The following is a 25,711-nucleotide window of genomic DNA, read 5'->3' as shown; positions in this document are numbered from 1 at the left end:
CATTCCTCATGAATAAATAAGACTTTCGAGAACGATTTACATTCATTTGACGGAAATATGTTATAAAATATGCGAAAATAACTCTGAAACCCTTTTCACCCTCTTTTTTTGGTTCATTATATCGATCATAAATCTTTGGAACCTATTCAGCAAGAAAGAAATTGAACATCCTCCAAAATTTATTATTTGACAGTTTAAAAAATATTACTCATAAATAAATAAGACTTTTGAGAACGATTTACATTCATTTGACGAAAATATGTTATAAAATATGCGAAAATAACCCTAAAATCCTTTTCACCCTCTTTTTTTGGTTCATTATATCGATCATAAATCTTTGGAACCTATTCAGCAGGAAAAAAATTGAACATCCTTCAAAATTTAATATTTGACAGTTTAAAAAATCTTCCTGATAAATAAATAAGACTTTTGAGAAGGATTTACATTTATTTGACGAAAATATGTAATAACATATGCGAAAAGAGCTCTAAAAATTCTTATTGGATTGGTTGAGTAAGATTTAAATGAATCAAACTAATATTTATTATAAAACTCTAGTAGATAATAAAAAGCGGCTCACTTATATCAAAATGATCGTTACAAAACAAAACGACTAAGTCTCAAGTTTATGCTGATAATCCAAAAACCACTGAGCAATCAAAAATCAACAATAAACGTACTTTTGATGAAATACAGCCTAACTTAAGTGAAAAAGTGATGAAAAATTAGGTTGACAGATTGGAGTCGTGGTGGTCTTTTGAAGGATATTATTTTCCATAAATAATGAATGGCATATTGTCACCTTTCAAATGAAAAAAATGTGTATCTTACTGAATAATTTACGTTTTTATTTCATATTAAATTGTGTTATCGTTATTGGAAAACCTATTACTTCTACCTCTGAAATTGCTTTTTTGAAATTTTCTTGTTTGATTGCAATTGGAAAAATCTATGAATATTCAGCCTTGAAAATCCACTGTTCGATTTCTAAACGTGGGATGATCAATGCGGTGAAAAAAAACAATTCTCAAGGGAAGAAGAACAGAATTGCCAAAATTCCGAAGCATTGTTCGTCATTTTATTCTTCGGCTCTATTTCGATTCGTTCCATTTCTGGGAATCCCAGAAAACCTGGATTTCTTTAGACGTTCTTTTCACGGAAAAATAATCCATAAAATATATATAGGGATACGCCCAAAAGAACGCCCTGAAGCATCACTATTCTGCAATTATATACAGGCAAGTTTGAAGGGAATAAAAGCCACATGGGGTTTATAGCCTTTGTAACGGTTTCTAGGAATAGCCGGAGAACGATAAAAAAATCTACCCCCTCCTCCCATCACTTAAATCTCTCTTTTTATTACACCGCGATGTTTAGGAAACATCTGCTTGTTCTACCTTCCAGGTTTTAAATTTTTTCTTTCGATAATGTTCAGAAAAAAATCATCTCTCGATTATTACACACACGACGAAGTAAATATGTTGAAAATGAAATGACGACCGGATAGAGTTGAATCCGAAGGTGTATGACATCCTTTAATGGATAGGGTGGCAGGTAAAGCATTACCGATGGAAGGATTGAGTTGCTGGAATAATTCGTGGGTGGTACCATTACTATACGACATGATTTATTTACAACATGTTCTTTCAAACGACATGTGATCGTCAATGGTTCAAGAATCATTCTTTTGGCCAACTGCGAAGAATAAAGGTAGAAATGAGGGAGGCCGGGAAAAAAAAACAATGTTCTTGTATACCTTCTCGAAAACTAAGCAGTTCTTTCAATTTTTACTCTACACAAAATTTGAACTGTGAAATTACCAGCTGGTAAAAGTTTTTATTGACTTTTCTGCGGGGAAAATGAATCTGGCCATAATCTCAAAATAACGAGCATGTAAAAATTGTCAAAATTGGCACAAAAAAACTGAAAACAAAGGAACGACTATACAAACCACAAAGAGTTTACTTCAAATTGACGTCATCGTCAGTCAGCTATCTAAAGATGCAATAATATACTGGATGTGCAATTTGAAATAAGGAAGTAGTAGTCTGTTTCTGGTATAACCGGAAGTTGTAGAGATCTGAGAATATTTTAGGGAGAAAGATCATTGTCTCAATCCTCAATATGCAAATTTTCAGCTCAAAATTATGATTTGTTTTCCATAAACGTCTAATAAGCCTTCCCGGTGATTCACCCTGTATAATAAAAGAAATATCAGTGTGGCTTCTTTATCTGATTCAATTAATAACTGACCACAAAGTTATAATCAAACTTCTCACCATCAAAGAAATAACGTTCTTCCCCTTTATTTCTATAATGAGGTATCCAAATAATATCGCATTCCTTCTTGTTCATTTCAGTTATTTTCAATACCGAGAATTGTAGCCTATACCCTTTCTTGGAAATTTGGAAGAACATCCCCTCTCTCCCTGGTAGGGCTCCACACAAATTTCCATCACCCTCTGATTTAAGTGGGCTTCTTGGAATAGGTTCTCGGACCATGAGTTTGGAAATAGATTGAATTGGTTCAATGAGTTCAAGGAATTCGTTTGACGGAACCCATAGAAAAAGGAATGCTTTTGAGGTGTGGTCAAGAGGTATTTGGAAGATCTGAATATTTGGTGGACCCACTTGAAAAAGAATAAACTTATTTCATAATCCGCAAACAGTTGGAAGTGTCGATCTTTCATATTTTTGTCACGTGAATACTTTAGATTCGATTGAATTAAATTTAGTCTTTTTAAATCATATCAAACTTTCAAACCATATAAAAACCAAATGAAATAAAACAAAATAATTTCAAAAATGACAAAAATTGTTTCGCCAACACTGCAACTTATTCAGCTCAATTTTACATTTCGACTGATACAAAATAGAGCTTGTAGATGTAGACAAACTTATACAAAGTGATTCACCGGGATGGCCTATTAGACGTTTATGGAAAACCAATCATAATTTTAAGCTGAAAATTTGGATATTGGGGTTTGAGACAATGATCTTTCTTCTTAGAATATTTCCAGATCTCTACTTAGAATATTTCCTGATCTCTACTTAGAATATTTCCAGACTACTACTTTCTTATTCCAAATGGCACACCCAGTATATTATTACATCATAAGATAGCTTTTTTGGTGGCTAGGGGGACCCAGATTTTTTCGAAATTTTCGGCAGAAAAAGCTTTTATCCAAATGAATTTTTTCTTTTTCGATTCTGCAAATACGTAGTATTATAAGACTGTTTGCGGTTTGGACCAAACATGTACAGGGTGTTTATAAGAACATCATGAACTCGGGCAACTCAAATTCAGCAAAAGTCAAGATTTTCAAATTAGAATCTATATTTTTTATTATATCAGTCGATTCTATGTACAAAAAAGGTTACCCAAGAAAACCCTATACCTAAAATGAATACTTTTAGAGTTATCGAGGAAGAACTTCAAATGAGGAGAAACCGCTATTTATAACTGTGTGGAGTAGTCTGTGACTTATGGAAGACACAGAAAGAAACTAAAATTTAATGTTTCCATAATTAAATTTGACATTTCAAGAATTGTAATGAATTATTCGTAATTGAAAATTGTATTGGTTTATGGATTTCTCAACAATCTCAACGAAAAATCAATCATAATTCTTGAAATGTAAAATTTAGTTATCCAAACATCGAATTTTAGTTTCTTTCTGTGTTTTCCGGAAGTCACAGACCACTCCACACAGTGAGGAATTTTGGTTTTTCCTCATTTAAGTTTCTGAATTTATTCATTTTAAAAATAGGGATTGCTTAAGTTCTCCCCACTATTTATGTACGTAGAATCGACTGAAATAATAAAAAATATAGGTTCTAATCTTGAGCTTTGTTGAATTTGAGTTTTCCCAAGTTCATAATCTTCTTATGAACACCCTGTACATTTTTGGTCCAAACCGCAAACAGTCTTATTATACTACGTATTTGCAGAATCTAAAAAGAAAAAAAATTTCGAAAAGCATTTTCTGCAGAAATATTCAAAAAATCTGAGTCCCCACGGTAAGGCATTTTGCCGAAATTGTTGGTCGAAAAAGCTATCTACTGATGTAATAATATACTGGGTGAGCCATTTGAAATAAGGAAGTAGTAGTCTGTTTCCGGTATAACCGGAAGTTGTAGAGATCTGAAAATATTTCAGGGATAAAGATCGTTGTCCCAAACCCCAATGTGCAATTTTTCAGCACAAAATTATGATTAGTTTCCCATAAACGACTAATAGGCCATCTTGGTGACTCACCCTGTATAGATAATAAAATTTTGAACGTTCACCGGAAAACAGGAAAACTAAACACGACATAATAAAGTTAACAGATACATTTCTCCAAACAAAATGAAGATATTCAATAATAGTTAACATCTATGTGATCATTGAAAAGAATATGTTGGAAATTATATCTGTACATTCTAAGAGTGTTAATAATAATAATTGAATGATCTTCCGGTTTGTCTTACACTCGTAACATAAACCATATGTCAATAATTGCAAATCAACTTTAAGATTAACACTTTTAGAATCTCTCAAAATGAAGAGATATTTTCAAAATATTGAATAACTTCAGATAGTTTGGAAATTCCAGGCTGCAAAGGTCCAATGTACCTGCAGAGTTTATTACGTCCCTTTAAGTTTTTTTTGGTCAACGTTCAAATTTTTGTTACCAATTTAAGTCAATATACAAGCTCAGTTTTGTAACGGTCGAAATAAACCTGAAGAAGCCACAGTGTAGACGAAACAACGGTCGTTAATGGAAATAACCTTGTTTTATTTCATTTATTATAAATTTTCCATCAAGTAAGGAGCGAATCCATTGAATATCAAAACCCATCAATTGGATACCTCGATACGCCTCTGTAGACTGAAAATAATAATTGAATGGAGCTAGTAAACGTGTGGGTATCGTATAGGTTTCCCACATTCTAAAATATAAATCGCCATTCAAGATAAGTCGGCATAATGAATTTACTTCAATCAAAAGATGCCGCTCATTTAAATTTATAAAAATAACCAATATAATTGCTTATTTTAATAGTAAATGACAGAGTGATGGGGCATCCTGGTTTTAGTGTGCGTGAATACCACTAAAACTCTTCGTGTTTACGTTTTATATATGCTAAAATACGATAATTGAAAATCAACGCTACGAATTTTACACGAAGATTCGAAAAAAAATTGAGAGCATGGGATTTAACTTTGGATATTCGAATTGTTGAGCTTTCTTTTTGAGAATAACTAGTGAGAAACACAACCCAAACTTGATTTTTTATGTAATATTATAATTGAATAATGGTATATTCATATTCTAAAACAAGTTGCAGAATGGGCTCCTATTCCAACACGAATGCGAAATTGTTGGAATTGCCTTCTGCAACGAGTATAAGACGATATTTTCTCTATTTCAGTCAAGATTTATGAAATATTATCAAAATTCAATGAAAAATTGAGATTAAACATCCTAGTGACTTTTGTTTTGTATCTTGGCAGTTGGTGTGACTGTTACGAAAATTGACAGATTACGGAATTTGAATTTGAATCGTACGTTTCGAATTTTGAAATAATTTATAATTACGCATTAAATTCGTGAATTATGTCTGACGAAATCGATTTAACACCAACAGAATTGAGAGAAATTACGAATGTCGCAAATCATTTCACTAAATCCAAATTATATCTTAACAATTGACGTGTGTTGAATTTTGATGGGATTGAAAATCTGTGTAGACAACCACAAAACGAAAAATATAACTGAAAACAATGCTGTAATGAGTTTATTACAGCACTGTTTCTAGAACTGTAATGAACTCATTACCATACTGAAATAGAAAAATAATAATATAGCAAATATCGAATACATCAATGATGGTTTCTCCGATTACAAAAGGCCAATAAGGTATAATTGGATTTGCTGTATGTGCTTGAAATGAAATTCAGCAATATTCATCGGCATTCGATACTCCACATCTTTCGCTTGATAATCGTTCTACCAAAATTTCTCACAAAATTCACCCAACGTCAGCAAGGTCAACTGTTCTTAATGAATCAACAAATCATTAGAGCTCAGGCCAGATGTCTTGAAAATAATGCATTTTCAGCTCGTTCTTGTAACAGAAACCATGCCGAAAACTTTGACGATCATGATACAGTTACATTCGATATGCGAAAAAAGTTATATACACGGGGTGTTCCTAAATATGAGCTGCAGATGTTATGAGAAAAAACGCCCTGTATCTCGGAGAAAAAGTGTTGTCTAAAAATTATTACAAAATGAAATGTTTCTTCATTTGTGAGAAAAAATGAATGTCCAATGAGGCCAATATAGTTCTTTTCTCAATTGGACATTCTGTTTTAAATTCACGATTTCATTTCAACTATCCTTACCTCTAATTTTATGTGTCGAGGTGTTTCTTCAGTTTTTGGTTGTTCCTCATTTATTGAGGTGGACCTTGAGCTGGTTCTACTCAATCTTTCTTGACAGGGAGTAGACAGATTCCTTATGCTATCGAAATTTTCGTCTTCTGAATCATATCTGCCTAATAGTTCTTCAGTGTCCGATACTTTCACATCTCCACTATCACCTGAAAAAAAAAATTTCATTTTCAGAAAAAAAAAACGTCAACTATTTAATTCAATTCACCAGTAGTTGAAATGCTTAATCACTGATAAAGAAAATATTATAATGTTGAACTCTAAAAAGAGCAGAGAAGATTTCATAAATTCGAAATTTCAGAAGCGATTGATAAAATTTAGAAAATCCCAGCAATTTAAATGGCTATGCTAATAAATCGAACTATTTTAGGAACTCCCCAAAAGCAAACCGGCCTGAACATTAACTTATTTACGATTTGATGCTTGATTTCCCCTCATTCCAAAACTACTACAATCTGGAATTCCATCGATATAATCTAATCGAAATTATTTCATATATTGAACCAAAAAAATGTCAGAATTAATACAGAAAACCATCTCACAATATAAAAGGAATTTTTTCATTCAAGTTTTAAAATCTACGCATTTGAAATTGGAATTTTTCGAACGATTCAAGTTTTATAAATTGAAATAATGAATCAACAACCGCTGGTTCAAAAGCTTTTTCAGAAACTAAAAAAAAGCTTCACTTGATCGATTGAAGTTTATTCGGAAATATTATACTGTGTTAAATTTGCGGAAACTTCAAACAAATGAATGAGGAATATAAGTTGTTTATTGCAATTAGCGACTGACGTTCAAAATTAAAAATACCTTGGTGTATAAACAATGTATTTCCAAAGGCGGAATTGTTTCTACGAGGGGTATACAAAAGTAAAATTCACGAAGTTTTCAAATATCGAAAATTGAATAAATTACCTGAGAGAGTCTTGAATTTCCTTCTATAAATTTTATCGAAAAGCTTCCTTGTTAATTCAAACATGAAAAACTAATAGTTCAAATCACCAAAAATAAAACTAACAGTCAATATGCACTGAACACGAACTGGTAACTATATGCAAAAATCGTAACGACAAAATTTGTCGAGGATAGCACGAGACCGTCAAGAACTGTTACATAACTGACGTTTCTGTCGGCCGATTTCGGCACATCTAACGCAAGGACAGAAACCCATGGAGGAACTATCCTAGAATTCGACGAAGAATAAAACTATAAACAAACTTATGGTAGAGCGAACCGTCGGCCCAAAGAAACGAAATAAGAATTATGACCAAGGAAGCATAAAGAGAGACCAACTGGGGCTCTACGCTGAGAAGAAGACTTAATAGAGGCCACAAAAGAATGATTGCTAAACAGAAAATATTCTCGGAACAGAGCTATACAAAAAGCAAGTTTGTCCGACGAGATGACAGGGACCGTACGACCTCTGAGAATCAGAAAATGCCGACAATATGGTCGGCATACAGGGGCGGATTTGTCCCTAGCTTTAATTGGTCCTTCGAGTTCGGATATCTCTTCTACAGCGTGTTCCTAAATTGGAGGTACGAACGAAATGAACAGATTCGTTGGATCGTTTTTAGAAAATAATTCTTATAAACATGTTCCCGCCGCAAACGCTATATTTACGAGATACAGGGTGTTAAAGTTTCATTTTTCTCGAGTTTTTTTCTCATAGCACCTTCCCTTCTCAAGATATTCTACTTAAATTGGGCATAGATATTCCAATTTGAAGGTTTCATCATGTGATATGCAAATTTTGAATGCAAATCTACAAGGTGATATTTTTTCTCAAACAGTGCCAGCTCCTTTTATCCAGAAGTATTTTTTGGTGGACAACTGGTAGTTTTGAAAAATGCAAAAAGAAACTTTGGTCTAGTATTACACTTTGTGGTTTCTTGTAGTTTTGTCGTATCTGCTATCGATTTCGAGAAAAAAATTGCAAAAAATTCACTAATAATCCTCAGGAGAATACAAATTCATAGAAAGATCCAGTAAGTTATCTGTCATGAATGAATTAATTATAAGTTATAAGAAGTTATAAGAAGATAAATAAAGATTCGATAAACTGGTAGGACTAAAAAAAATACGATGTAGCTCGATAATGAATCGTTTACGGGCACATTTTTATAGGACTTTCATTCTTAAAACTATCCAAGAAAACTCTCATTTTCCTTTGTGTCTCAAATCATATCGGTGCTACCTTAAATTTGGCAGTTTTATTTTGTGAAGATCATATTAATGTGAAGTGATAAGCTCATCACAATTTTTTAGTATTTCATTGTTGAAATTACTTCAATTCATTACATTACATATGTTACTATGAGGTAAAAATTCAATGTTATTTTAAATGCCTTGAGCTCCTATCTATAAAAAACATTAATCCGTTCAGAAAATAATAAATATTCAAATACTCTTCTGGTACCTATTCTGAACAGAGCAAGTCTAATCACAAAGAGATAATTTGAATTCAATTCATACAAGTTATTGGTTTGTTGAAAAGAAAATTTGGATTTTTTATAGAAGATCTTGGAATCATTCAACAAAAAAATATTCTGAAACCTAATGCAGTATGTCAAAAGGAATTTTGCCCTAAAAATGAATGGATCTGGACCAATGTAGTATAGGAATGGATTTTTAATTGAAAACTGTGAAACCTTTGAAATGCAAATTTTCAAAAACATTTCGACTATAAACAAAATTATAATAAAAACGTTTTTCAAACCGAAATGTTTTGTATCACTTTGTATACAATACGTATATGTTCAATAGGTATATAAAATGCCTTCGTAAGTGCATCACAGTGTTTCTAAACGAGGCAAACTTATTGAAAATCTGCACTTAATAAAATTACCAATATTACTCAATGTTGTTTTTGATATAGATAAGAGATTTAATATGATTGGCTTCGACTAATAATAAACGAAAGCTCTGATGAGTTCCGTCTAGATAAATGATAATCAGATGTTTAAACCAATAAAAGACAGAATATTTACATTTGATAGGTCACCTTATCATGTTCATTCATTAATTAAGTGAATTCCCAATGAATCATATGTAATAGAGATAAACTTGAGGCACCATAACTCAAGAAATAGAATAAATTTGCAAAGTTTCACAATTAGGTTAATGAATGAAAATGATAAATAACCCAGGAAGAATTTATACATAAGACATATAACCGATAGAAATTTTTCAATTGAATTTATCGGAAGTTGAAGAATAAATAATAAAAAACGATTAAACATGGGGAGAAAGGACAATAAACAATTGTTTCGAGCTGTAAGAACATAAGAGAGCATAATTTAAGAAAAAATTTTTGTTAAATGTAATTTAGATAATTTCTGTTTGGAAAGACCCAAAAAAAATTCAAATCAGACCCTGGCCCAATGTGTTTGGTTCGGCCTACGGCTTCGTATACAGCGGCTGGTATGTTTTGCCTTTGGCTCACCATTCTTTTTGAAATCACAGGTTTCCCGACTTACAATTAGGGTTGCCAGTTGCCACCTATCATACAACTTTTAATTTTAATATCTTCACTTTGTTTACCAGAACTTAAATATTCAAAAATTTCATACAAAACCCACAAAGCCGGCGCTGAACAAATAACCAAATTATAATTTTGGTCCAAAAAAACAATATAATAAATGCGGTTTCCAGGTAATGATTCAATATCGTCAATAACACACAAAATACCTCCACAAACTCACGATAAAATGAGAATTGATGAATGAGGGATTAACATTTCAAAATCAGCCGTGTAAAAATCACATTTTATGACAGGATATTTAACAGTATTATTATTTCTCTATTTCGGTATCGTAATGAGTTCATAACAGTTCTAAAAACAATGCTGTAATGAACTCATTACAGCATTGTTTTCAGTTATATTTTTCGTTTTCTGGTTGTCTACACAGATTTCCAATACTATCAAAATTCAACACACATCAATTGTTAAGATAATATAATTTGGATTCAGTGAAATGACTTGCGACATTATTCGCAATTTCTCTTAATTCTTTTGGTGTTATATCGATTTCGTCAGACATAATTCACGAATAAAATGCGTAATTATAAATTATTTCAAAACTCGAAACGTACGATTCAAATTCCGTAATCTGTCAATTTTCGTAGCAGTTACACCAACTGCCAAAATACAGTACAAATGTCACTAGGATGTATAATCTGAATTTTTCATTAAATTTCGACAATACTTCATAAATCTTGACGGAAATATAGAAAATATCGTCTAATATTCGTTGCAGAAGGCAATTCCAACAATTTCGCATTCGTGTTGGAACATGAGCCCATTCTGCAACTTGTTTTAGAATATACTATTATTAGATTTCCATGATAAGAATGTGGTAAATAATCAAAATAATATTTACAATATTTACGTTATAAGTTCATTACTTATATCAAAATGGTGTTCACAGATAAAAAAGTTTGAATTATGAAATGAAATGAAGAAAAAAAATCTTTCGTTTATGGCACTTGATTGTTTACACGTCCAAGTGACGTCATGCTGTATAAAATTGCATTTCAGTAGTCTTTTTGACTTTTATCGTTCGAATGGAATTTTTTCGATATTGAAAATATCCTATTGATGATATAAAATGGTTTGATCCAAAATAATGTTGAAGTATCCTCGTAGAGTAGAGAACAGAAGCTCAGTTTTTGAAGTAGCTTAATGAAGAAGATAAACCTTTTTCGTTGGGATGCCACCCCAAAAGAACAGAATCGTGTTCATAATGTCGAGAACAACGAAATTCACTAAAACACATTGAACACTTTTGTGTCTAGACGTGCTTTCAATCGAGAGAGAGGAATACGAAAAAGAGGCCGACAAGCCACCAACCACGATATGATGTCACATTTATTCATCATCCAGAGCTGAAGAATCCAACAGTCGAGATACCTTGAAAGTACCTAACTCCTTTTATAAAGAACTTGCCGCCTGACTGTTTTTAATTGGAATCGGAGAATATTCTAAAATTACTTTTATAAGCTGCCTTCTACGTTTTTTATTTTCTCCTTTATTTTTAATGCATGGATTTATGCTGTGCCTCAAGAACGAATTGATATTTAGAAACGTTTCATCTACGCCGATGGGTTTACCCATGTTTTTCAATACCCACTTTGATAGCGAATCGAATATATCACCCAGAGCTATAGAAATAAATTCAACTCAAATAAAATGAATATTTGATTGCTATTGATCCTCCCAAGATAAAAATACGATTGTGGATTTTGTAAGTCAAGAATTAGGGGTGAAGTTAATATACACTATGTCCGTAAAGTATGGAACAAATTCATTTTTAGCTAAACAGACCATTTTAAGAAATAATCCTGAAACACGTCGATTTTTTATTTTAATTTACCGTATTTTAAAATAATAATCTAATATACAGGCTGAATCACTTTCGAGTAATGACGTCACGGTCATTTTTTTTTAATGGAGTCTCAATTTTCCGATTACTCTAGCTGAGCTGATTCCAAAAATGTATCACATGTTGATTTCAATTGGTACAGGGTCGTCAAAAATACAATAGTTTTGTTTGTGCTCATGAAGTAACGCATAACATTCTTTATTAGTTGAATTAACAATATTATCAAAAATACTTATTGTCTAGCGACAATTGGTTTTAATGTGTCACCCTGTAGTTTGTTACATTTTTAGATTAAAAAAAATGTATAAAAATAAGAAATAATTTCTTTCATATTCTGTCTGCTAGACAAACATGTTTGGAAACAGCTAATTTTTATTAATCTAAAAATGTAACAAACTACAGGGTGTTCCATTTGAAAAAAAAATGACGGTGACGTCATTACTCGAAAGTAATTCACCCTGTATATCAGATTGTTATTTTAAAATACGGTAAATTAAAATAGAAAATCGACGTGTTTCAGGATTATTCCTTAAAATGGTCTGTTTAGCTGAAAATGAATTTGTTCCATACTTTACAGACACAGGGTATAGGAAATAATACTTCAAATTGACGTAATGAACTGGAGTTTTTCCGCACATCCTTTTTACCGAATTAAAAAGTCTAATATATGAGGATGTCAGTGAATGAGACAATAATTGTTATACTGTCAATCGTGAGTTAGAGTAAATGATTAACTTGTGAATAAAATTTGCAGTGTATACAACGTTACTGGTCATTAAACTTGGTTTTCGTAAACACACAGTTAGACCAAAAATACATCTTCGCAGAAGATTCGATTGAATTTATGCTAGATCGGATAAATTGTGAATTTTCAGGATGCCAGAATATGCTGAAAAGTAGGACAATTGCTGAGTAAAAACAACGAAACAAGTAGAGTCTTGATGTAAAAAAAATCAATTGGTTCTTATAAATTTGTGAGTTTTGAAAAATTAATCCCTGGTTCCAATGGTGTTGAGCCAATTCTTGACCACCCACACCTGCCAAAAACAAGTGTAAACCAGATCCTATGACCAATTCGACTATTTGTTGGAACAAATGAGTTTTATGTGCCGAATTTTACGATGGTTCCAATAAAGATTTAATTGTCCTAAACAAGCCTGGTTTGTGAAATGGAATTCGAATTGTTCTTAGCCATTTGGTATTTTCATTTCTCTCTCTCACAAAACTTGAATTCACTGCATATCTTATTTCAAGGGACTTTTAGGGAGTATAAGCCCATGAAATTCGAATCGAAGTTATTTTGGATATTGACCCGTTTGGGTTTCTATGCCCAAATACCGCCATTTTATTGGTTCCATAAGAAGTGGAGGAACCTTCGAAACTGAAGCGAAAGTTAGAAATGCGGCCCTTAGGTCTTTGTTCGAATTCGAGGAACCGAAGAATGCAAAGTTTTTTGCTCTGTCAGTTGTAAATTTTGAGTGACAGCAGTCGAAAGTCGACATACACAGGGTGTTCCTCGATTAAAGGGTAGAAACGATTTCTATGGTCATTTGAAGAAAAAAGAGTCCTATAAGCATGTGCCCGTACAGATACATGGTTTTTATTATGTGATATGCTAATTTTGAATGCAAATCTACAGGGTGAAATTTGTTTTGGAACAGTGGCTGCTTTTTTCCTCCAGAAATTTTTTTTGGTGGGCCACTGGTAGTTTAAAGAAATGTAGAAAGAAACTTTGGTTCAGTACTACTTTTTTGGTTTCTTCTAGTTTTGTCGTAGCTGCTACCGATGTCAAGAAAAAAATTCAAACAATTATCAGATTTAGTTGGTAAACTGTGATGCAAAAATTAATTTTAAGTTTTGGTACTCATTTACCCAATCTGTAGAGAATATTAATAAAGATTCGATAAACTATTATAATCATCACAAAAAAGTAGGACTACAAGATACACCCTGTATCTCGAAAACAAAGCGTTTGCGGGCATTTTTATAGGACTTTCTTCTTAAATTTCAATCCTTGTATAGTGTAAATTAATGTCGAAAATTCAGTAGCTCATTCCTCGATTGAAACTAAGGTCTGTTGTTTCCAATATTTTTTTTTAATTCGCTTTCTTTTCGAAACTACAGCCCTACAGAAATAAGTAAGAATTATCCACATTTTTTAGGGATGTAATTCGAAAAAGTTAATTTTTTCAGCCAAGCAATTTTTGAACATTTTCTCCACTTATTTATTTCTATTGAATTGAATATATGGTCTCAAGATTTTATGAGTAGAAAACTGAAGGCTTTGAAAAAAAATTCAAGTTATAATTTCTTCCTTCAAAATGAATTTAATGATAATTTAGAAAACAACTCAATAGAAATAGAATTTGTAGAATTGAAGAAACAAATCGTTGAAAGGTGAGACATTGGTACATATTTATTGATGATGAATATCTGTAGAATTGCGTGACGATCGGATTGAAAATAATAGATAAAAAATTCCTAAATTTCAATCAAAGAATCTCCGTCAGAATTTTTTACATATCTCCTTTTTTAGCCATTCAAACATATTGTCACAATTTTGTCTTATGATTATGAATAATAGCATGTAGATAATTATAATGTCGAGAATTAAAAAACTGTTAACCAGAAAATAATTCAACGATAAATGCACATTCAACAAAACGAATAACTAGGTATTTTATCTGGGAAGATTGATATGCACCATTAAATATAGTAAACTTTCTCTGTTTAAGAATGAAACGCATATTTTAGCTCATTATGTGTTGCAATGACACGAAATCTGTATTATCTTTTGATGCCAGTGGAACCCCGTTTATCCATGTGAACTCGGCATAAGCACGTTTTTCATTGCTTACGGCAAGTTTTGCTCCATATGGATGCTGCAGGTAGTTTAAGTCTCAAATTTCTAGCGACGCTTTGTGGTTTTATTCAATTCTTATCGAACTTAGTGATGATGACTTCTAAGCTACATTTCCTAACCAATCATCATCAGTTGATCGATGACAAATTTATGTGAGCCTCAAATAAATTTTGAAGATTGACATCTTCCAGATTTATATATATCTATATATATATATGAAACTGAATATTTATTCACACTTTCTTTGAATATATTCTCATATCATTCAATCTGAAATACTTTGTTAATATTTAGACTTTAAACTAGGTGGCAAATCGTTAAGAAATTGTTAGCATTATTAGAGAAAGTTTCTCAGCAATTGTGTGTTAATCACTGGAGCTGTTGCCCAATTAAATTATAATATTAACGATCATTTCAGTTATGTTGTTTTGGAAAGCTATTCCTATTTATCGAGATAGAATTAATAAAAAATTCCAAGAAACCAGTGTTATACGCAACCTTGTTCAACAACTATTTCATTATACCTAAAATTCTGAATGGCAAAAACGAAGAATTCCCATTTCAAATGAGATAATAGAGCATTTGTAATGTAACAGGCCAATTGAAAAGTCCCCGGTCTACCATAGTAAAACCTATTTTTTTGGCAAAATTCGATTTTATTATTTAACATAGTTGCATGCGAGGGCGATACAGCAATTATAGCTATCTTCCAACTTTTCGATACCATTTTTCTAGTACGATTTGTCTTTCTCTTCAAAATAGAAGTTTCGGTGATTACTTCTTCATTGGCGCAAAATTTCTTTCCAGCGAGCATTCTTTTATGTTGTGACAACAGGAAAAAGTCGCTGGGGGCCAGATCCGGCGAATACGGTGGATGCAGAAACAATTCGAAGCCCAATTCATGCAATTTTGCCATTGTTTTCATTGATTTGTGACACGGCGCATTGTCTAGATGAAACAGTACCTTTTTTTCTTTAAATGGGGCCGTTTTTAACGATTGCATCCTTTAAACGATCCAATAACGCTATATAATAATCGCTGTTGATGGTCTGGCCCTTTTGGAGGTAATCAATAAATAATATACCTTGCGTATCTCAGAATACTGAAGCCATAACCAGCTGACTGTTGTGTTTTTCCTCGCTTTAGATTCGGTTCATCGTGTGCAGTCCACTCAGATGACTGTCGATTAAACTCCGGAGTGAAATGATGGAGCCATGTTTCATCCATTGTCACATATCGACGTGAACGTTCAGGTATATTGCATTGAAACAGCTTCAAACACTGCTCAGAATCATTAACACGTTGTTGCACTTGATCGATTGTGTGCTCACGCGCCATCAATTTTGCATACAGCTTTCTGATGTACAAATATTCGTGAATGATATGATGTACGCGTTCAGATGATATCTTCACAATGTCTGCTATCTCGATCACCTTCATTTTACGGTCATTCAAAATTATTTTGTGAACTATTTTGATTTTTTCGTCGGTGGCAGCCTCTTTTGGGGCGTCCACTGCGTTCGCCGTCTTCGGTGCTCATTTCACCACGTTTAAACTTAGCATATCAATCACTGATGGTTGGTTTTTCTGGTGCAGACCCCGGAAACTCTTCATTAAGCCAAGATTTTGCTTCAACTGCTTTTTTCCTTCCAAAAAGATTTTATCAGCACATGAAATTCTTTTATTTCATCTTTCTTCAAATAACAAAAGTAGCTACACTCACAACGCAATATCTCACAAACTAATGATCGCACTGCTGTCAAATTTTGACACGTATCGTTTGAAGGTTGGTACTAACTAAAAATCATATGAATTTGATACTAGCACCGTTATCTGTGCATCAGACCGGGGACTTTTCAATTGGCCTAAAATCTGCTTTTTTAGACAGAATTGAGTAGAATTATATGATCACCCAATAAATAATTTTTCCACATCGCTCTACGACAATAAATTGCTATTTGTTATAAACTGGTTTGGTTGTCGGCAGATCAAGGGACTGAACGTACAGCTGTTATGATTGCTTAAATATTTCCTTTATTTTGAAAACAAATCAATGATATCAGCCTCCGCAATTATCAATATTATGCATAGAACATGTCCGCATCAATGATAATTGATAAGAATTATTGTTATATCAGTTGGAAAATACTATATGTTTCATTAAGAAATTCTTATTCATTAGTTAGAATAGGAAATTGATAAATTAGTTTGGCATATATAAATCATATTTTGAGAGGTAATTCCTACAATCTTTTGACGAGATTAACAAAACTATCTGGTTTTGACCACTTTTTAACAGATACGCTATCAATAATCAATAAAATATATATCACACAAATTCTATAGAAAAGCTTACAATAGATTCACAAACTTAAACGATATTTTCAGAGCTTAACGTGTTGGTTTTACGTAAAACAGGTGCTCAGGTATTTAAATCTCTCAAGACACTGTAAAAAAAGCAACAAACTGAAGGCCCTCCGTTCTTAGTTACGTTTATTTTGGAAATATAAAAAAACCCCCATAAATAAGGTACAAATAATAAGACGCCTCTGCAATAAACTGACCAAAAATTTATAAATAACCTGAAAGGTAATCATACAGTACTCCAAATGAAGTAGAGCAGATATAATTCTGTTTGAAAGCAATTAAAGATATATGTTTTTAAATGTTTTTTCTGGGGTTTATTTTATAAATACAAGAATTGAACGATGATTAGCTAAGGAACATTAGGTTGTCTTCGTCTCCATAAAATAAAATATACAGGGTGGCCATTTGAAAACGAAACAGCCGAGATTACAGACGAAATAAAATTTTCTAGAGAAATGCTCGGATAGGTCGATTTCTGTTTCGAGGGGGACAACTTAAGATGTAGGTTACGGACGCATAGCGCTTCAACCCTTGCTGCTACAACCCCCACCCCCAATTTTTGAATAGGGAAGATGGGGTGAGTGATACCTCAATTTAAAGGTATTTTTATACTGATTTCAGCACAGTTATTGTTTTTTCATTTTATGCATTAGTTCTCGAAATATTCATGCGTTAGTTAGTTAGGAAGGAAGCCACAGTCATGGTTGTTTTGAAGCTCAAAATATCGATTTTTCACAAAACACTACAAGTGCCATTAAAACACTACTTCATTTTCAAATACTTAGTTAAGAATATTTCGAGAACTAATGCATAAAATGAAAAAATAATTACTGTGCTGAAATCAGTATAAAAATACCTTTCAAATGAGGTATCACTCACCCCATCTTCCCTATTCAAAATTTGGGGGTGAGGGTTGTAGCAGCAAGGGTTGAAGCGCTATGCGTCCGTAACCTACATCTTAAGTTGTCCCCCTCGAAACAGAAATCGACCTGTCCGAGCATTTCTATCGAAAAACTTTATTTCGTCTGTAATCTCGTCTGTTTCGTTTTCAAATGGCCACCCTGTATATATATATATAAATGCTGTATCACCCCCGAAGGCAACTATGCTGAATAATGAAATCGAATTTTGCCAAAAAAAATGTGTTTTACTATTGTAGATCGGGTACTTTTCAATTGGCCTGTTACATATTAAGTTCATCGATAAAATGAGTTATCTTAAAATTCAGCTTTGTTGCTTTTACGGGGGAAAAAAAATCAATCTTCAATCTTTCCAATAATGAACTGATGGTGCTGAATTTTTTCGATTACGTGCAATGAGGATTGAAGAAAGATGCATAAGAAACAAGCAGAATGGAACTGATGAGTTCATGGCAAGAAAATGCAGCATTTAAATCTGTAAGGCACAATAAAAAGGTTGAACGTTAGCGGTTTTCTTATTTTTCAGTTGAAATTCTCCTTTCTGAGAAGAATTTTAGTGTTGAATTTCTTGTGTTGTTTTGATTTTTTTTTTCGAAGGTTAATTATCAGTAATGATGATAAAAACATCGAATATCTCGTCAATTAACTCATTTTTATCATCTCGTACAATTATAAGTGTTGTTGTCCTCGTAATTGACAGTTCTTCTATGCTGGTGGTCAATTGATTTGCATACGATAAGACGGCCTTCTCAGAATGATTAGAGGCCGTGGTTTTGAGAATATTTGAGGCCACGATCTATGTCTATAGCCGTACAATTCCCTATTATCGTAACTTCGATCCATGAGTGGATGTCACAAATGAATCGACTGAAGCTAATAAAAATATATTACTGATAACTATAACAAAACCGGTCAGCATTGGTAAAGGATCAGAGGCGGCATGATCCAAAAACGAAAACTGCTCCATACATTTCTAGTTTATTGAGCTAATTATACTACAGGCCAAAACACAAGCGAGATTGTTATTTCGATCGGTAGTTTGGTCCACAATCATCTGATCTTGTTGTTTTGGCGGCATACAAACGCCAAATATATAGAGAAAATTATTCGAAATCCGATATTTATATTACCAATATACTTAATTGATTTTTTCGATTCAGCCTTTGAAATTCGTGTGAAATATGCAAGATTTTTATGGGAAATTATAAAGGATATAATTATGAAATTGTAAATTTCACGTTCAATATGATTCTCCGGATATTTCAAAATTCAAATTGAGATTCTTTCCTTCCTATACAATTTTCTGTCTTTCATTAACAAAGCCACGAAAATTTTCATTTTGATGACATCACAATTGGCAGGTAGCGAGAATACGAAACTCCACATGAAAACTAAGAAAACTGAAATGAAGAAAAAAAACCACATCACAGTAACAGAGATCGTGAGTCTAATAATTAAATAATAATAGGCTCTTTTGTTGGCAGAGAGTACCGCTACTATACTCTAGGGTACAAAAAGAACCAATTATTATATTCCATCCTGAGTTCAGAACTCGACATCATTGTGAAGTGTTTTTTTTTTTTCATACTGAATTGTAGTACATACAGGTGTATTTTTAACTCAACTGCCCATTCTAACAGAAAAAGTAACACAGCGAAGGTACAGGCAGTTCCGGTTTCCGATTCTTGATCTACAGTAATAAAATAAAGTTTATTTGATTAAATAAACAAATTAATTCACTAAGACACCTCTATATTCTTGAAAAAAAAACTGAATAAACTATTTCTAGAATTATCTGTTTTCAGAGTAACGTAAAATCCAACTTGAAATTTTGCTTGAAAGCTATGTGTCAAGACGATGAAATTTGGAAGATGATTCATCCATTTGAAAGACTAAAAATGGAGAAATTCATCAATGAAAAGCTTTAACTCTAGAGGTATGAAATAGAATATGTTTTGATGAGTTCGCTGGCAAATATCGTTGAAAATGAAATGAAAACAATTTAAATCACTTAGTTACTAAGACAACATATTATATTGAGATATTATATCTTTTACAAAAAAGTGAATAAGCTTTTCCTGGAATTGTCTGTTTTTAGAGTAATGTAAAATCAAACTAGAAAACTTCTAAGAGTTTTTCTTGAAAGCTATGTGTCAAGACGATGAAATTTGGAAGATGATTCATCCATTTGAAAGACTAAAAATGGAGAAATTCATCAATGAAAAGCTTTAACTCTAGAGGTATGAAATAGAATATGTTTTGATGAGTTCGCTGGCAAATATCGTTGAAAATGAAATGAAAACAATTTAATTCACTTAGTTACTAAGACAACATATTATATTGAGAGATTATATCTTTTACAAAAAACTGAATAAGCTTTTCCTGGAATTGTCTGTTTTTAGAGTAACGTAAAATCAAACTAGAAAACTTCTAAGAGTTTTTCTTGAAAGCTATGTGTCAAGACGATGAAATTTGGAAGATGATTCATCCATTTGAAAGACTAAAAATGAAGAAATTCATCAATGAACAGCTTAAACTCTAGAGGTATGAAATAGAATATGTTTTGATGTGTTTGCGGGCGAATATCGTTGAAAATGAAAAGAAAACAATTTAATTCACTTAGGTACTAAGACAACATATTATATTAAGAGTTTTTCTTGAAAGCTAAATTTAAGACGATGAAATTTGGAAGATAATTCATCAATTTGAAAGTTTAACAATGAAGAAATTCATCAATGAAAAGCTTAAACTCTTAAGGTATGAAATAGATTATGATTTGAACAGTTTTCGGACAAATATCGTTGAAAATGAAATGATTTCAACTGCAAGGAAACCGCTTAAATGAAATATCACTCTTTCATCATCATATTTTGAAGCAAAATTATTTTTAGACGACTTTATATTGAGTTTATTCTGGTCTTGATTTCATCAAAACAATAAGTTTGTAACAGATGAAATTGGTAAATATGTGTGTGTAAAAAATTTTTTCAATGATTAAGTAGAAGGCGCAAGTTTAAAGAGATCATCGGCAGCACATACAGGTGGTTGTACCTATAAGGCGGTCATAATAATGCAAGTTTATGTGATGATAATCGTACGTATATTTACCTGAGAACTGTTTATAACCATTCAGAAATTTCGTTCTCCACCATTTCACAATATTATTAGCCATATGTGTGTTATAAAACGAAATCCACACGTCCATCACAAATTATGTATGATCACAAACCGTACATCTCGCACACGAAATAAAAAAACGGAACTTTTGGCACAAAATCAGCGAGAATTGTGGCACTTTTCGTTGAACGGAGAGAGGTTCACTTGGAGTACAACAATAAACGAACTGATTTGAACCTCCTGTCTGAACTCAACTCACTATATCACACTACATAAAGTAAGAAATAAACTAGTCAACGGTGCAATGGCGTGTACACCAGAGTCTGAGTCTAGAAGTAGCTCCTGCGCTACACCAGGCTCAATCAACAGTGCGGCATGCCAAAGGGAGAGAAAGAGGGCCACAAACAACGGTATTTGATCTATAATTCCTAGTGAATATACAGGATGTTGCGGTGCCCGCTTTTGCCATGCCTAATTCGACTTGAATAGGCTCGGAATTATGGGCTGAATCGTAGAAACGCATCTGCCCGAAATTGATCAGAAAAGGTAGAAAGGACCTAGCCGACTTCGGACGAAAGGCCTATCGAATTATAAACCGAGCGGTCTCTTCTTAGGCCTCTTGAATAACGATGCAAATTTTACACGCTTTATTAGTTCCGAATCAGACGTTTCAACATTTCGGAACAAAGCACAATGAGAATTGTTTTTTCAAACTTTTTACCACCCTAACCGATTTTTAGTTTTAAAACTGACAAGATTCGAAGGTTTTTAGAGGCAAATTTCATAATATCCAAGTGGAATTTGATTTACTATCGAAAGAATATCACATCAAAATAATTGTCCCATGCGTTTCTTACAAACTTTCCACAAAAACATATGAATTTTCGCTGATCTCGAAAAACTTCAAGCGCGCATGAACTGACCAGAGTCTGATACAGAATGAGCTATATCTCACGCAGGCGTCATGGAGCGCCTCATTTCAGAGCATGCGTCACTTGATAAATCCCGGGCCTGAAACACAGATGGCACAGATGCGCGTCAAAATTTTGGAGCTGAGAGTTAACTCTGGATCGAGATATTAAAAGTTGAGTGACGCTACATTTGTTGTTGCTTGAAAATTGGATAGAAACGAGTTTCGTGTATTGACAATGCTCCTTGTCACAAATTGCTGAAAACCATGGTAAAATTAAACGAATTGAGCTTCCAACTGTCTGGTTGCCCAGCTTATTCTCTAAATATGATAACTGGCTTTTTGCACCCCAAAAAATTTTACAGGGAAAGAAATATGGCTCTAAAGAAGGCAAAGACAAATCTTTCTACAGATAATAGTTATTAAAAAGTTAGAGCAGCGTTAGAGTATGGGGTGTCCCAAACTCAATACTCACTGAGAGTACTTCGAGAATTATAAGACTAAGAGAAAAAATCTTCAAGGACCAGCCGATCTCTTTTTCAAAATACATAATAATATATCAGAAAGCACATCATAGATATCTTGATTCGTTCACGAGTTACAGGATGTTTCTGAAAAATTATTATTTCAAATATTTTAATTTCTTTTCAAGATATTCGAAAAATTCTAAAACGGTTTTTCAGTAATTTTTATGGTTTATATGATACAGTCCTAAGGGAGAAATGGTGTTTTTAAATTGGACACCCTATATTTTTCAAAGCAGTTTTTTAATCGCAGATCTGTAGAAAAGCCAGTTTTTCAAAAATGGCATATGTTTCAAAGACATTGAGTTTTTCCACTTCAATCTTTAGATAGGACACCCTATATATAAATATTTCGCATTTTTTTCGAATTTGAATCCATTTTGTTTCTATTGTATCATTGTAATGAAGTCATATATAAAGGTATCTCATTCAAAAACCACCAACTCTCCACTATATTTCTAAAACGGTAATTAATTTCTATGATCTGTTATAAGTCTCAAATGAACCATAAAAATTAGGTACTGAAAAAAACGTTTTCGAATATTTCAAACAGAAACCAAGATATAGCGAAATATTTGAACCACTAATTTTTCAGAAACGCCCTGTAATTCGGGAACGAATCAAGATATCTATCATCTGCTTTCTGATTATTTCGAAAAATGAGATCTGGAGTCATCGAAGATTTTTTTCTCTAAGTCCTTAGAAATAATTCTCGAGATGCTTTCAGTGGGCATCGAATTCCGGACACCCTGTACATGTATCATTATTGAAGCCTTTGAAGTGACTATGTTAACAAATATAGTCGAAATTTTGGGTTTTTTTCTGGTTAGGCCTGGTACCTACCTATTGAGTAAAGTATTACACTAGCGCCAAATTTTAAAATATTCACTTGCGTTAAGTGCATTCATAAACAAAATATTTTTATTATCTTAGGAACCATTATTTTGAAGTATCCCTTTTACAACATTCAAGGGGTCGGACACGGACAGACAGAATTTATTTTGACCTCAAATTCTTCGTTAGTTAGGTGCAATATGTTGTTTCTCTATAACAGGTATAGAGGTAGAGAAAGGGCAACACCCTGTAGCTAATGGTAGCATTTCTTGAAAATATGTTATCGATGGATGTCGCGACATGTCTAGTGTCGGCTGATGTATAATTTCAAGAACGTCCCATCAAATGAAAAGCTATGGATGGTCAGTGAACATACCTATCTTCTTAAATAAGACACACCTTGAAGAAAGGCAGGTAATTGAATCTCCGAAAAGAAATCGTCACAGGAAGGTGAAGTCATGTAATTATTTAGTCATTAAAGTAATTCGCATTGCTCCAAACGAAAAAATCTATATACTTTTTCACATTTTTAAATCCTTAAATTCTTCTATACATTTCTTGTAACTTTAGGCCAACTAGTAGTTCAATGACATTGAATATTCTCCTTTATAACTTAGAATTCGTAAAAAGGCAGATTTTTAGGTATCAACCATAAACTTAATATCAAACTATTTGATATTAGGTCTATGGTATCAACACATGATCAAAATGATGTTTTTTTTATGAAAATAACAAAAAACACACTAGAGGTTAAATAATATATTATTAAATCAATCTCAAATTAGCTTATAGAATAAAAAGAACATTTGGTATCTTGTGGATTAGAGTAGTAGTTTTTAGAATCAGAAACTACACTTAAGCATTCAGGCAACCTATGAGGTAAAGAGGCAGTTACTTTAATTATTATTTTAGGATAGAAAAATCTATACAAAGTGGTCCTAAATTGGAAGAACAAACGAAAATGACAGATTCCTCGGATCATTTTAGAAAAAAAAACCCTATAAACATTGGACCGCAGACGCTTTGTTTTCAAGATACAAAAAGTTTGATTTTTTTTTTATAGATACTTTCCCTTCACAAGATATTCAACTTAAATTTGGCAAAGATATTTCAATTCACTTTTCAGCTTCTGAGAAAAGCTCTGAACTGATTCTGTTTATTATTTTGTACAATAAATCCAAATGGTGTATGCGCCGACGATGTCCAATGAAGATAGCGATTTCACCAAATAATTGCTCAATATCTCTTTTCCCAATTCATTTTATATTCAATAAATGTGCATAATTGATGCATGATGTGAGAGTTATTGGTATTTGTTTCAAGTTACAAATACTCAGGATTCAGTTACAAACCTGAGAGAATATTCTACCAAGCCTTTCAAAGTAGGGATTATTTTTACTGAGAACCATAGACCGGAAGAGAATAAAGGAAAGAAATTCGAAGCAGTAACAACCAAAAACCATAAAATGCACAACAAACCTATGGGGATTTGTTCTGAAATTCTAGAGGGGGATATCAAAAGTCTATTTTTCATCCATAACAATGGTAAGGATTCCGATTTCAACTCAGTAATACGAGAATGTTTTGACATAAAGGACAATTGTAGACAATAGCTTCAAAAAATATGGTGTAAACAAGAAACTCCTGTGAAAAAATGGCTGAAAGCGGAACAATTCGTGTATTCTTTTTATGAAGATCAATTTAAACGCTATTGATAATGAATCAATTCAAATTTAACTTTGATCTAGAAAATGTGGTAACTCCCAGAAATTATGGTCAGATTCTGAGCAATTTCTTCCAGTTCTCAAAGTGTATTTTACTTCAAGATATGAGTCAACATTCCAAAAATTATTTCTTTAAATAAATTAAACATGTGGCAATATAAATTCCTCCACAGCAAAATTAGCAACATACAAAAACAAAATAATTGTTTGATTCATTAAGTAATTCAGTTATAAACTGATACTCCAGTATAGAACTTACCTGTACAATCATATTTTAAAGTATCACTGAAGTTATACCTCAAAAAAAAAGTAAAGTATTTTTAGTTGAATTTTATTTATGGAAAAAAATTGATAATTTTCTGTTCAATTCCTTCACAATTTTTGTAGATTTGTAGATGACAAAAACTTATTTGACTTCATGCATTATATTAACCACTAATGAACAACTGTAAGTATAAAAATTTCTAAAAAAATCTTTATTCTAACTTCAGTCAAATATTATTTATTGAAAAAAATATATACTCAAAAAAAAATTAATGCTGACAAAATATTTGATATAATCTTTGAGAAATTTTCATTTTCAGTTATAATCAGTAAAATTATATATGTAAATGAATAAACAA

The 25,711-nt window shown here is 32.4% G+C and overlaps 1 protein-coding gene across 3 annotated transcripts in view; it reads right to left on the bottom strand.

Moving 5' to 3' along the window:
* The window catches only part of LOC123685994 (protein naked cuticle homolog), a 29,123-nt gene extending 7,632 nt beyond the window's left edge, over positions 1–21,491 (bottom strand). The window contains exons 1-2 of one of the 3 annotated variants that reach the window (XM_045625892.1): positions 21,088–21,491; positions 6,395–6,591 (exon numbers count right to left, since the gene is read on the bottom strand). In XM_045625892.1, the coding sequence (XP_045481848.1) occupies positions 6,395–6,591; positions 21,088–21,184 (294 nt within the window). In that variant the 5' untranslated portion in view covers positions 21,185–21,491. Of the gene's footprint in view, positions 1–6,394; positions 6,592–6,650; positions 7,080–7,360; positions 7,692–21,087 lie in introns of those variants that run through there. The other 2 variants (XM_045625893.1, XM_045625894.1) reach the window with 2 other exon arrangements.
* Positions 21,492–25,711: the final 4,220 nt, after the last annotated feature.

The sequence above is a fragment of the Harmonia axyridis genome, chromosome X, assembly GCF_914767665.1.
Source record: "Harmonia axyridis chromosome X, icHarAxyr1.1, whole genome shotgun sequence".
NCBI classification, from domain to species: Eukaryota; Metazoa; Arthropoda; class Insecta; order Coleoptera; family Coccinellidae; genus Harmonia; species Harmonia axyridis.
Note: the sequence above shows the minus strand (reverse complement) of the source record. Positions and strands in the feature narration are given on the sequence as shown.